This window comes from Eubalaena glacialis, chromosome 6, assembly GCF_028564815.1.
Source record: "Eubalaena glacialis isolate mEubGla1 chromosome 6, mEubGla1.1.hap2.+ XY, whole genome shotgun sequence".
NCBI classification, from domain to species: domain Eukaryota; kingdom Metazoa; phylum Chordata; class Mammalia; order Artiodactyla; family Balaenidae; genus Eubalaena; species Eubalaena glacialis.
This window is the reverse complement of record NC_083721.1, coordinates 73,837,576-73,850,421: the sequence shown is the minus strand read 5'-3', so window position 1 is coordinate 73,850,421 and position 12,846 is coordinate 73,837,576. Positions and strand designations below refer to the sequence as shown.

At 35.7% G+C, this 12,846-nt stretch overlaps 1 protein-coding gene across 8 annotated transcripts in view; it reads left to right on the top strand.

Annotated features, from left to right (window-relative positions):
• Positions 1-12,846, top strand: part of DLG1 (discs large MAGUK scaffold protein 1) — a 286,764-nt gene that overhangs the window by 196,853 nt on the left and 77,065 nt on the right. For all 8 annotated transcript variants that reach the window (XM_061194326.1, XM_061194325.1, XM_061194324.1 and 5 more), the window contains one exon: positions 9,416-9,518. In XM_061194326.1, coding sequence (XP_061050309.1) covers positions 9,416-9,518 — 103 coding nt within the window. The remainder of the gene's footprint in view (positions 1-9,415; positions 9,519-12,846) is intronic.

Here is a 12,846-nt window from a genome sequence, read left to right as displayed (position 1 = left end):
AAAATACAAGACCCAAATATAGACCCTTTATCAGAAATTCACTTTAAATATAAAGATGCATATGTTGTAAGTAAGAGTGGAAGAAATTATGCTATATAAACAACATATGAAAGATGGTGTGACTATATTCATATGAGACAAAATAGGCTTCAAGGCAAATGGTGTTATTACTGAGAGATTTTATAATAATGAAAGCATCATTTCTTCAAGAAGACATAACAGCCCTCATTGTGCATGTACCTAGTAATCATTTCAAAGCACATAAAGCAAAAATTCCCAGAACTAAAGGGAGAAATGGACAAATCTACAGAGTTGGGGATTTAAACACCCTCTTCTATAACTGGTAGAATAAGTAGAGAAAAGAAGAAAATAGCTTTAGCGTTACCACTCATCATCTATAAAAATTAACTTGAAATGCATTGTAGAACTAAACTTCTAGAAAAAAACATACAAGAAAATCTTAGTGAACTTGGATTAGTCAAAGATTTCTTAAATGGTACCAAGGGACCAAGTCAGTCCAGTGGTGAAAGGAAAGTCTTTTTAATAAATGATGCTGAAACAGCTGGATATCTTTATGGAAAAATACAAATTTCAACTCAGTCTTACTCCAGATATAAAAATTAACTCTAGATGATTATAAATCTTATAAATCTAAATGTGAAGCCCAGAACCATAATCCTCCTAGAAGAAAACATAGAAGGATATCTTTGCAACCCTGAGGTAGACGACAGTTTCTTGGACAAGATATGTTAAACACTAACCATAAAAAAATGTGCCATTAGGAAACCAAATAGGCAAGCTATACAATGGGAAAAAATATTCTCAGTACATATATCTCACAAAAAACTTATATCCAGAATATATAAACATCTCCCACAAAGCAGCAGTGAAAGATGAGTAACTCAATTTAAAAATGAGGGCAGATTTCCCTGGTGGTGCAGTGGTTAAGAATCCGCCTGCCAAGGCCGGGGACACGGGTTCGAGCCCTGGTCCGGGAATGTCCCACATGCCGAGGAGCATCTAAGCCCATGTGCCACAACTACTGAGCCTGTGCTCTAGAGCCCACAAGCCACAACTACTGAGCCCGCATGCCACAACTACTGAACCCCGCACCCTAGAGCCCATGCTCCACAGCAAGAGAAGCCACCTCAATGAGAAGCCTGTGCACCACAACAAAGAGTAGCCCCCGCTCACTGCAGCTAGAGGAAGCCCGTGCGCAGCAATGAAGACCCAATGCAGCCATAAATAAACAAATAAATAAATTTATAAAAATGAGGAGAATTTCCTTGTGGTGCACTGGTTAAGAATCCACCTGCCAATGCAGGGGACACGGGTTCAATCCCTGGTCCGGGAAGATCCCACATGCCGCAAAGCAACTAAGCCCATGCACCACAACTACTGATCCTGTGCTTTGTAGCCTGCGAGCCACAACTACTGAGCCTGTGCGCCACAACTGCTGAAGCCCACGTGCCCTAGAGCCCACACACCGCAACTATGAAGCCCGTGCCCTCTAGGGCCCGCGTGTCGCAACTACTGAGCCCGCATGCTGCAACTGCTGAAGCCCACGCAGCTGGAGCCTGTGCTCTGCAACAAGAGAAGCCATCGCAATAAGAAGACCGCGCACCGCAACGAAGAGTAACCCCTACTCGCTGCAACTAGAGAAAGCCCGCATGCAGCAATGAAGACCCAACGCAGCCAAAATAATAATGCTAATAAATAAATAAATGAGCAAAAGACTTAAACAGATATTTCACAAAACAAGGTGTATCAGTGGCTTATAAACACATGAAAATTTACTTAACATTAGGCATCAGGGCAATGCAAAAAACACAATGAATAAACCAAACAGGGTTAGAGGAATTTTGGTGGGAGCAATGTCACTTTTTTACATCTTGATTGTGGCAGTGGCTCTACAGCATACACAGTTGTCAACACTCTTATCTGTAAACTAAAAACGATTACTCTATTGAATGTAAATTATGCCTAAGTAAAAACATTTTTAAAGCCATAGTGAAATACCATATCCTATCCCGTTGAATGGCTAAAGAAAAAATAATGATGACAACAAACATTAGAGAGGATGTGGAGCAGTTATAACTCTTATTCATTACTGGTGGGCATGTAAAACTACGCAACCACTACAAGAACTTTTGGGGAAGTTTTAAAGAAATTATACATACACCTAACCTTATCACCCAGATTTTATCCAAGAAATCTTATGTTTACACTATAACAGGAATGTTCATAATAGCCTATCCATAATAAAACTCAAACAGCATGGATGACACTAAAAAACATCGTGTTGAGTAAAACAGAACACACCACAAAAATACATACTGTATGATTCTTATTGTAATCATGTGCAGACAACACTAATTTGTATTGATAAGTCAGAACGTGGTTGCTGCTAATTGTCCTATTATAAAGAGGCATAATGGAGATTTCTGGGTTGGTTGATGGAAAAGGTATGTTTGGGGTTGTAGTTTCATGGGCATATACAGTTGTCAAAAATCCTTCCAACTGAACTGTTTAAATTTGTACATTTTATTGCTTGTAAGTTATACTGTAATTTAAGTTTTAAAAATAATTTACAGTATAAGGGCAAATTAGTGATAAGGAATGAATTTTTTAAAAATAAATGTTAGAGAAATTAGCTAGTTGCTTAGCGGAATAAAATTAGCTTAGAGCCTCACTTCACACCTTGTGTCAAAATAAATTCTCAGTTGGCTTAGAGGTATGTGTGAAAAACTCAAAACAAAAATATATGTTTTTTAAATTGTCCATGTGGGACCTCTTTATGTGGGTTACTGTCACACTGCTAGAATATGTTAGTCTGACGAACACAACGTGGTTCACCCAGAACTATCCCAGTTTTAGCACTGAAAGCCCCATGTCTGGAAACCCCTTTAGGCTAAGTTTTAAAACTGAAAGTCCCAGACCCTCCCAACCAGTTGCTTGCCCTAATGTTACTGTAAATTAAATTCAGCTTTCTGTTCGGCAGTATGCATCCATAGTCTTAAACATTTTAATGGTTACTAAGCTGCTCTAGGGAAATACCCTAGGGAAATACCCTGAGAAGCAATAGGAAAGACCTTAGGAACAAGAGAAAAACATGAGAAAAGATATTCAAAACTAAAATAAAACCCAGAAACACTTATTTAAGTACCTCTTTACACAAAATTTAGCTATTTTCAGTCTTCCGCTTGTATCAGGATAACCTCAAGGCCTTATTAAAAAACAGATTCCTAGATTCCATCCCCAAAGTTTCTGATTCAGTATGACTTGGATAGGATCTGAAAATTTATATTTCTTACAAGTTTCCATGAGATACTGATGTTGCTGCTCCTGGGACCAAACCTTGTGAACCACTGTTCTAAAGACATCCCTGTTATTGATGTTCTTAATGATAACCCACATTACTGAGAAAAGCATAAATATTTGGGAAGGCAAGGAAATAAATAATAATTTTTATAAAATATTCCCTTTGATATATTTAATTTTGTTGAAGAAAGAAGCTTTTGAAGTCAAGATTTATTATTGTACAGATGTTGAACAGTACATTTTTCAGTATGGTATAAATGGAAATATTACTGTTATTTCCAGTGATGCCAAGCATAGGGCAGGATATAGTTGATATTCCCTGAAAATTTAGAAACATGGAAAGTGACCCAAGAGACTTCAACAGAAATTCTCTCCTTCATAAAAACAGTGAGAAAAGTGGCCAAAATTGTTTTTAGAATAAACTTTTTCAGAACTCTGGAAATTAACCAAAGACTGACAGCCATTCAGGAAGTGTTTACTCAAAAAAAAAAAATTGCTGAATCTCTGTAAGAATGAGCTTTGTGGAATTTTAATTTGCTTAAGTCCCATCCCTGGCTCTCTATCACCACATTAGCCTTGAAAAATAGCCCACCTTTTCAGTGAGAACCAGTGGCCCAACAGCCACTAGAGAGAGCAAAATGGTGGTAGAACGTTCAGAGCTTCTTTTCCAAAGAACTGTCATAATTTGACCTGTATGGTGGGTTCTTGGAACATCCTATTTGAAAGGTTCTCTGTATTTGACCTGATTCAAAGCTCCACCAGTGCAAAAGCCTTTCCCCTGGGGTAATTGCAAAAACAATTACAGGCATATTATGGCTGCCTGAGACATTGGTAACAGTTGGGGCAAACAGTAGACTAATCAAAAACTTAAAAGGAAAAACTAGGGAGTGAACTCTCCATAGGACCTTTGAAAAGCTCTTATACTTTGGAATCTAGGAGGACACATGCATGGTCTTGGGCTGTGTGCCTGCTCAGGAAAGACCTGAAAAGGCCCTAAACTCTCACCTCTGGCTGACCATGAGACTCTGTGCAAGAAAGAAGTGACGATTAAGGCAGAATTATCAATTGCCTAGCTGATTGTTGAAGGCATTACCCAACATGTGCACATTTAATGAAATCTCTGTCCAGTCATTTACTGACCACTCTGCTAATCAGGCAGACACTTCACTGGCACATACAACAAAGAATACAAACCTTACAGAATTCAGAAAAGTCACCAAACAACTACTATAACAAACAGCAGTAATATCAAGCCCTGGGTAGGAGGACAGATCTTATACCCAGAATTGCTACTTTATATTATTTTAAATGTCCGGTTTTCAACAAAAAATTGAGACATGCAGCAAAACAAGCAAATATACACAGGGGGAAAAGCAATCAGTAGAAACTGTCTGTAAGGAAGCCCAACACTATACTACTAGACAAAGATTTTAAATCAGATATTTTAAATATATTCTAAGAACTAAAGGAAACCATGTCTAAAGAATGTAAGGAAAGTATAGGAACAATATCGCACCAAGTAGAGTATGTCAATAAAGAGATTTATTTTATGAAAAAGAAACAAACAGAAATTCTGGTGTTGAAAAGTACAATAACTGAAATGAAAAAAAAAAAAATCCTCTAGACAAGTTCAACAGCAGATTTGACCTGGCAAAAAAAAAAAATCCGCCAACTTGAAGATATATCTGTTAAGACTACCCAGGCTGAAGAACAGACAGAAAAAAGAATTAAAAATTGTCAGAGGCTCAAAGACCTGTGGGGTTACCATCAAGTGTACCAATGTATGTATAATGAAGTCAGAATGACAAGAGAGAGAGAAAGAGGCAGAAAGAATACTTGAATAAATAATGGCAAAAAACTTCCCAAATTTAATGAAAAACATTGTACACATCTGAGAAGCTCAGTGAACTACAAGTAGAATAAACTTGAAGAGATCCACACCACAGATAAATCATAAATATCAAAAGACAAAGGGAGAATCCTGAAAGCAAAGAGAAATCACTGATTACAGGGAATCCTCAGTAAGATTAACAGTTGATTTCTTGTCAGAAATCATGGAGGCCAGAAGGCAATTCTGAAAGAAAAGAGCCATGGTCCAACGTTTCTATACCCAGTCAAACTATCCTTCAGAAACGAAGGACAAATCCGAGTCCCAGGTAAACAAAAGCTAAGGAAGTTATTAATCTCCTTAACTTCTCTTATAGACCGTAAACCTGCCCTACAAGGAGTACTAAAGAGAATCCCTCAGACTAAAAAGAAAGGACATTAGAGAGTAGCCCAAATCCATATGAAGAAATAAAGAGCACTGTTAAAAGTAACTATATAGGTAAATGTAAAACAGCACAAGTGCATTTTTTGTTTGTAACTCTCTTTTTTCTCCTTTATAATTTAAACAACAACTAAATAAAGCAATAATTTAAAATCTGTGTTGATGGGCACACACACACTGTATAAAGATGTAATTTATATGACAGTAGTATCACAAGGGGTATAGAGGGCACAGAATTATAAGAGCAGAGTTTTTATATACTATTGAAACTAAGTTGGTATTAATTCAAAGTAAATGGTTATAAAATGTTAATTATGATCTAGAGAAACCACTAAGCAAATAACTCAAAATATGTATAATTTTTTAAAGGGTATTAAGATAGTACAGTGGAAAATACCTATTTTACAAAAGAAGTTAGTAATGCAGGAATAGAGGAACAAAAAAGACAAGGTGTGAAGAAAACAAATAGCAAAATGGATGGCATAAATCTTTTTTTTCATTAAATTACATTGAAGGTAAATGGGTTAAATACTCCAACTAAAAGACAGATATTGACAGGGTAGATTTAAAAAGATCAAATTACATACTTTCTACAACAGACACACTTTAGATTCAATCTTCGTTGAAAGTAAAAGGTTGGAAAAGATATGCTGTGCAAACAGAAACCAAGAAACACATAAAATGGCTATACAAGTATCAGACAAAGTAGACTTTAGGACAAAAATTGTTTCTCAAAATCTAAGGACATTTTATAATATATGTGTTATATAGATTATGTGTGATATATAGTTATACATATTGTGTAATTGTCGATAAATTTCTAGAAAGACATAAACTTTTGAAACTGACTCAAGAAGAAATGGAAACTATAACAATTTCCAATAGACCTGTAACAATTAAGGAGATTGAATTGATAATCAAAACTTCCCACAAAGGAAAAAACCCAGGACCAGATGGCCTCACTAGTGCAATCTATAGAACGTTTAAAGAAGAATTAGCACCATTCACAAACTCTTCCCCAAAAAAGGAATAGGTGTGAAGAACACTTCCCAACTCATTCTACAAGGCCAATATTATTCTTATATCAAACCAAACAAAGACATCACAAGAAAAGAAAACTACAATATCCCTTATGAATTTATATGTAAAAATCCTCAACAAAGTAGCCATCTGGATTCAGTAGCATAAAAAGATTGTACACCAGCATTAAAAAAGGATTATACCCCATAACCAAGTGGACTTTGTCCAAGGAATGCATAGTTGGTTCAACACAGGGATAACCAAAGTAAAACACCATGTTAATAGAGTTAAGGATATAAGCCACATGACCATCTCAACAGAAAAAGCTCCTGTCAGAAACCAACAGCTTGCATCATAAAAGCACCAAACAAATTAGGAATAGTAGAGAACTTCCTCAACCTGATAAAGGATGTCTATGAAAAACTGATAACTTATGTCACACTAAATGCTGAAACACTGAAAGCTTTCCCTCTGAGATCAGGAACAAGACAGAGGTGTCCACTCATGCTACTTTTATTCAACATTGTGCTGGAGTTTCTAGATTGGGCAGTTAGGCAAGAAAAAGAAATAAAAGCTTTCTAGATTAAAAAGGAAGAAGGAAAATTATCTCTTATTTGCAGATGCCATGATCTTATATACAGAAAATCTTAGGAAATCCAAAAAAATTATCAGAGATAATAACCAAGCTCAGCAAGTTTGCAGGACAGAGAATCACTATACAAGAAACAGTTGTGTTTCTATATACCAGAGTTGAACAACCTGAAAGTGAAATTAAGAAAACAATTTTATTTATAGTAGTATCAAAAAGAATAAATTTAACAAAGTGGATAAACGAAATATGGAATATCCATACAATGGAGTATATGATTCAGCCATGATAAGTAACAAAGTACTAAAACAGGCTAAAACAAGGATGAACCATGAAAACAAGCTAAGTGAATAAGCCAAACACAAATAGCCACATATTGTAATATTCCTTTTATTTAAAATGTACGGAACAGACAAATCCTTAGAAAGTAGAATAGTGGTTTCCAGGGTCTAAGGGGAGAGGGAAGGGGGGGAATGAATGCTAATGGGTAGTGGGTTTTTTGGGGGTGGGGGCTGATGAAAATGTTTTGGAATTAAAGCATGGTGATGGTTGCACATGCTTGTGAATGTACTGAAAAACACTAAATTGTACACTTTAAAAGTTTGGATTTTATATAAATTGTATCTCCATAAAAAAGTGACCCTAAGTCTGTTTACACGATATGTTTCTCAGTACCAGGATTTCTTCTAAAATATCCTTGATAATGTATTCCATTAAAATGTTTGGTGTTATTTAGGAACATTTTTAATTTGTAGTCTTCTTAACAAATTATTCTCCTTTGAATCTACGTAGGTTGTTTTCAGATCTTTTCTGTAGCAAAGGGATCCAATGCTCAGGAATAATTCATTAAAAATTGTGACCTTCTCTAAAATCATCTATGAAAGTTTGTCTACCTTTTATATTTCTTCTCTAATTTTTTCTGCTATAAATTAGGAGGATTTTCTTTATGTTCAATGTAGAACTATTTATACATTGTGTTGAGTTATTCTCTAATAAGATATTAAGCTAGAGATATTCTCTAATAAAGCCACATTATGTTACACTTGTTTAGATTAAGGTTTTTGGATCTTGATTTTCATTCGAGAGGTGTCTGTACATTTTAACTTAGTTACATAGTAATATCCTTTATAGATAATGTAAAACATCAGGTCTTTAAATGTTTTACATTAAACATTTAAAATGTTCTTTTATGTAAATTTTATGATCCCAGGAATTTCTGGGCTATAATCAAATTTTCCAAAATTGGTATGTCATTTTTAACAGGTTTTAGATTAGATGTCAATGAAGCAGGCTGTCATATTAAAATTGTGTGACAGCTCTTCTTTCCAAAAATATTCAGTAAAGGTCCCAAACATTGCTGTATTTTATTCATTCATGGTTCTTAGGGGGAAAAGCCAACTTAAATATTTAAAGTTAATTACATTTAAGTTTAATGCTCACATTAATGTCCTATTAAGTTTTTCTTGTAGTGGAAAAGGTTCAATCTCTAAAGATAGTGTACCTTGCAGTGTACTAGGTACTGGCAGCCTTTCAGAAATAAGAATGAAGTTGCCTATTCTTCTGGAGTGGGATTAATCACCTCATTAATTATTTTACCCAAGGAAGGTCCCTGTGTTCAAAAAAAGTCTCCTTGCTCATTTAATAACATTTACTGTATTTAAATGTCAGTCTGTGAAATCTGAGCTATTTTAATACTTAAAGTAATTGCTTTCCTGTTACTCCAAAGGAATGGAAGCTTTAGTTTGGGAAAGGAAGGAAGAGAGTTGAAACTGAGATGAGTAATAGTGAAAATGTGGCAGGAGTTGAAAGGATGCTGTAAACAAAATGAATTTCCCTCTCATTGCCTGAGTTACTACTGAAATGAAATGTACAAAATGATGACACTTGTTGATTTTTCAAGTTGTCAAATTAAGGTACATTTCTCAAGAGATTGATAGACAACCTTCTGGAAAACTTAGGGGAAAATGTTTTGGATTTGTTCACTTGACAGTAAACATAGTATTTTAAGTGAATAAAATTGTCTTGATTGACTATACAATATATTTTTGTTTTACTATATAACATATTTTTAGTAAATCAGAACAAGAAAATATTTTAGTGATAAAGTAATTGCAAGTAATTTTTTTTAATCTATGCCTGCTCAAAGAATAGGCTATTGTGATTTCTAATCAGTGTGATGATTTTCTTTCAAATTTAATATGTGGTTTGATTTACAGGTAAACAGTGTTGACCTCAGAACTGCCAGCCATGAGCAGGCAGCAGCTGCATTAAAAAATGCTGGCCAAGCTGTCACAATTGTTGCACAATATCGACCTGAAGGTAATAAATTCTTGTTGTCTGTATTTATTTTTTATTTCAGTTTTTAGAAGTCTTCCTCTTAAAAATGTTTAACTTCCCAAGCTTAACTTTGTTTTGATATTTTTGTCTGATTTATTAATCTGTTATTTGTTTAGTTTGAACTTAATTCACTATCCAGATCAAAGAGTTTTTAATAGAATGTAGGAACTTGTATCTGCCAACTCTTTGAATATTTCTCTATTATTTGGATTAATTTTCAGGAGTTTATCTTTTTAAATGTGTCATCTAACCAAACACATACCTGTAAGTATACCTTTGACTAACTCAGTGGTTGAAAAGCAAAGATAGTAATTTTGCCAAAGAAAATTAGGTTATCTCAGTATTTTCTGACCTTTGAATTAGGTTATATTTATTAATAACAGGGTTTAAGATATGTTTCTAATAGCCTTTATTGTTACTTAAAGAGAAAGAATGCAAGTTTGAGATATGATATTTTTCTAAATAGTGAGGTATCATGGACTTGACCTTACCAAGTTCCTACTGGGAGAAGGTGATAATGGAAAATTTGAGGTCATATTAAACATACATAAGATTCTAGTGTACATCAACATAACCACTTCAGTAAAACCTCAGTGGAATTTTAAAAACTTAAACACCCAAAAGAATACATAGCATACTAGTTAATGTTCATAAACAAGGTGAAGAGGGAAAGAATGATGTGACTAAGGGAGCCAGGCGAATCATTCTATGATTTAGCAGCTGTTACATGTATTATTCTTTTCTTGGAGTGGAATTTATTTCTGTAACAAAACCTAATATGTGTTTTACCTGATCAAAGTAGTATGTTGGGCATTGCTTGCTATTTCATAATATTTCTTATAAACCTCAGCATTCTAGGTTCAATAACTGAACAAGAATAAATTCATTTATGTAAGGGGTAAGTTCCAAATAAATCACATTAGTCAAGCCAATAGGGATTAATAGATGAAGTCAGAATGCCAATTCATTAATTTTTGTGAGAAACAAGACTACCAGTGGGACTACACATGCTTTTATCTTCTGGCCAACACATTCTTGCCCAATAGGCATATTATACGGAAACAAATTATAATCAGTGCTTGCTTAGTATTATAGAAAGCCTCTTATTTATATGTTTATGAGGAATATAGACTATTTAGGTATGATTAAGGGTAAGTCAATATCTGCTCCTTGACCTCCCCAGAAAACACACAAAAGCAACAAGGAAAATAAAAAATAAACACATATTTCTACCCATACAGCTTCACTTCACATTAAGCAAAACTAAGAAGACAGGTATAATACCTGGACAACAAAATACAGGCAAAGGCTGCTTAAGCAGGTTAAGATCTGGCAAAAGCTACATGTAAAGAAGGGAAGAGTAAAAGCATGGAATGTTGAGAATGCTCAGTGGTAGCAGAACGTAGAATATGACAGAAAATTGTACTTCCTAAAGGTGGGGGGCTTGTTTTTGAAGTATAAAAACATTATCCCTTGTTTATGGCAGGCCACATAGAAATTGGAGTGAGCAAGCTAGAGCAGAAGCCATCCTTGATGTGGTTTTGTTTAAAGGAGGTATTTGGTTAAAACAGTCTGTCAGATTATCTGATGCTATCAAGGCAGTCTTTTGGTTTTAAAGGCTGTAAAAATAACCTGTGATCCATCCCCACCCTGCACCGCAAACTTTCTGGTCCAGCCAACTCATTCAGTAATAAGCAATTTAAAAGGAACTAGCCTGGCATTCATACAAAGATATTAATAAGGAGACATGGAAACAAATAGCAAAGCATAGCAAGAGATAAAAGTTGTCACAAACATGCATTTACACACACACAAAAAAAATTGGCACATATCAGGTGAAACTTTGATTTTAATGTTCTTAAACAATTTATGCATTCACTTCTTTGAAAGAAGACCACAAAGTAGATATGTAAAGAAATGTAGGAAGAGATGGCTTAACAACCAGAAGAGTTTAATTTTGAGCTAGCAGAACCCAGGAAAGAAGAAGAAAGCAAACCGTTTTCTTAAATTGGAACACAAAGGCAAAGAGACACTGCAGAACAATCAATAGGGGACATAAAGGATACAATAGGAAAAGTAAACAAAATTAAATAGAAACAAAGAGAATTTTTAAAGATTAGAGAGAAAAGACAGGCAATTATATATTATATATATATATACTTTTATATATATACACACACACACACAGGATATACTTATATTTTCTGGAAAAAGTAAATTTTTTTAAAAGAAAAGAATAAATGCTTGCAATTATAATTCATTCAAGAAAACTTTACTAGATTAAAAAGAAGTAACTTTACATTGAAAAGACACAGCATGATAGAAAATTAACTCAGAATGGTCAAAATTCAGACATATTCTAGTTAATTTTTATCAAGAAAGAATCTTCTGGAGTATTGGTTCAAGATGGCGGAGTAGAAGGACGTGTGCTCTCCTCCTCTCGCAAGAGCACCGAAATCACAAATTAACTGCTGAACAACCATTCACGTGTCACAACAAGACACTGGAACCCACCAAAAAAGATATCCCACATCCAAAGGCAAAGGAGAAGCCTCAGTGAGATGGGAAGGGGGGGCACAATCATGATAAAATCAAATCTCATACCTGCCAGGTGGGCAAACCACAAACTGGAGAACAATTAAACCACAGAAGTTCTCCCACTGGAGTGAAGGTTCTGAGCCCCACGTCAGCATCCCAGCCTGGGGGTCCAGCAACAGGACTAGCAATCCCCAGGGATTCTGGCTTTGAAGGGCAGCAGGATTTGATTGCAGGACTTCCACGGGACTGGGCAAAACAGAGACTCCATTATTGGAGGGCACACACAAAGCCTTGTGCATACCAGAACCCAAGGGAAAGGAGCAGTGACCCCACAGGAGACTGAACCAAACCTACCTGTTAGTGTTGGAGGGTCTTCTGCAGGGGCAGGGGGAGGCTATGGCTCACCAAGGGGAACAAGGGCACTGGCAGCAGCAGTTCTGGTAAGTACTCATTGACGTGAGCCTTCCCTGAGGCCGCCATTAGCCCCACCAAACAGCCTGTAGGCTCCAGTGCTGGGTTACCTCAGGCCAAACAACCAACAGGGAGGGAATACAGCCCCACCCGTCAGCAGACAAGTGGATTAAAATTTTACTGAGCAAGGCTCTGCCCACCAGAGCAAGACCCATTTCTACCCACCACCAGTCCCTCCCATCAGGAAGCTTGCACAGGCCTCTTAGATAGCCTCATCCACCAGAGGGCAGACAGCAGAAGCAAGAAGAACTATAATCCTGCAGCCTGCAGAATGAAAACCACAATCCTAGAAAATTAGACA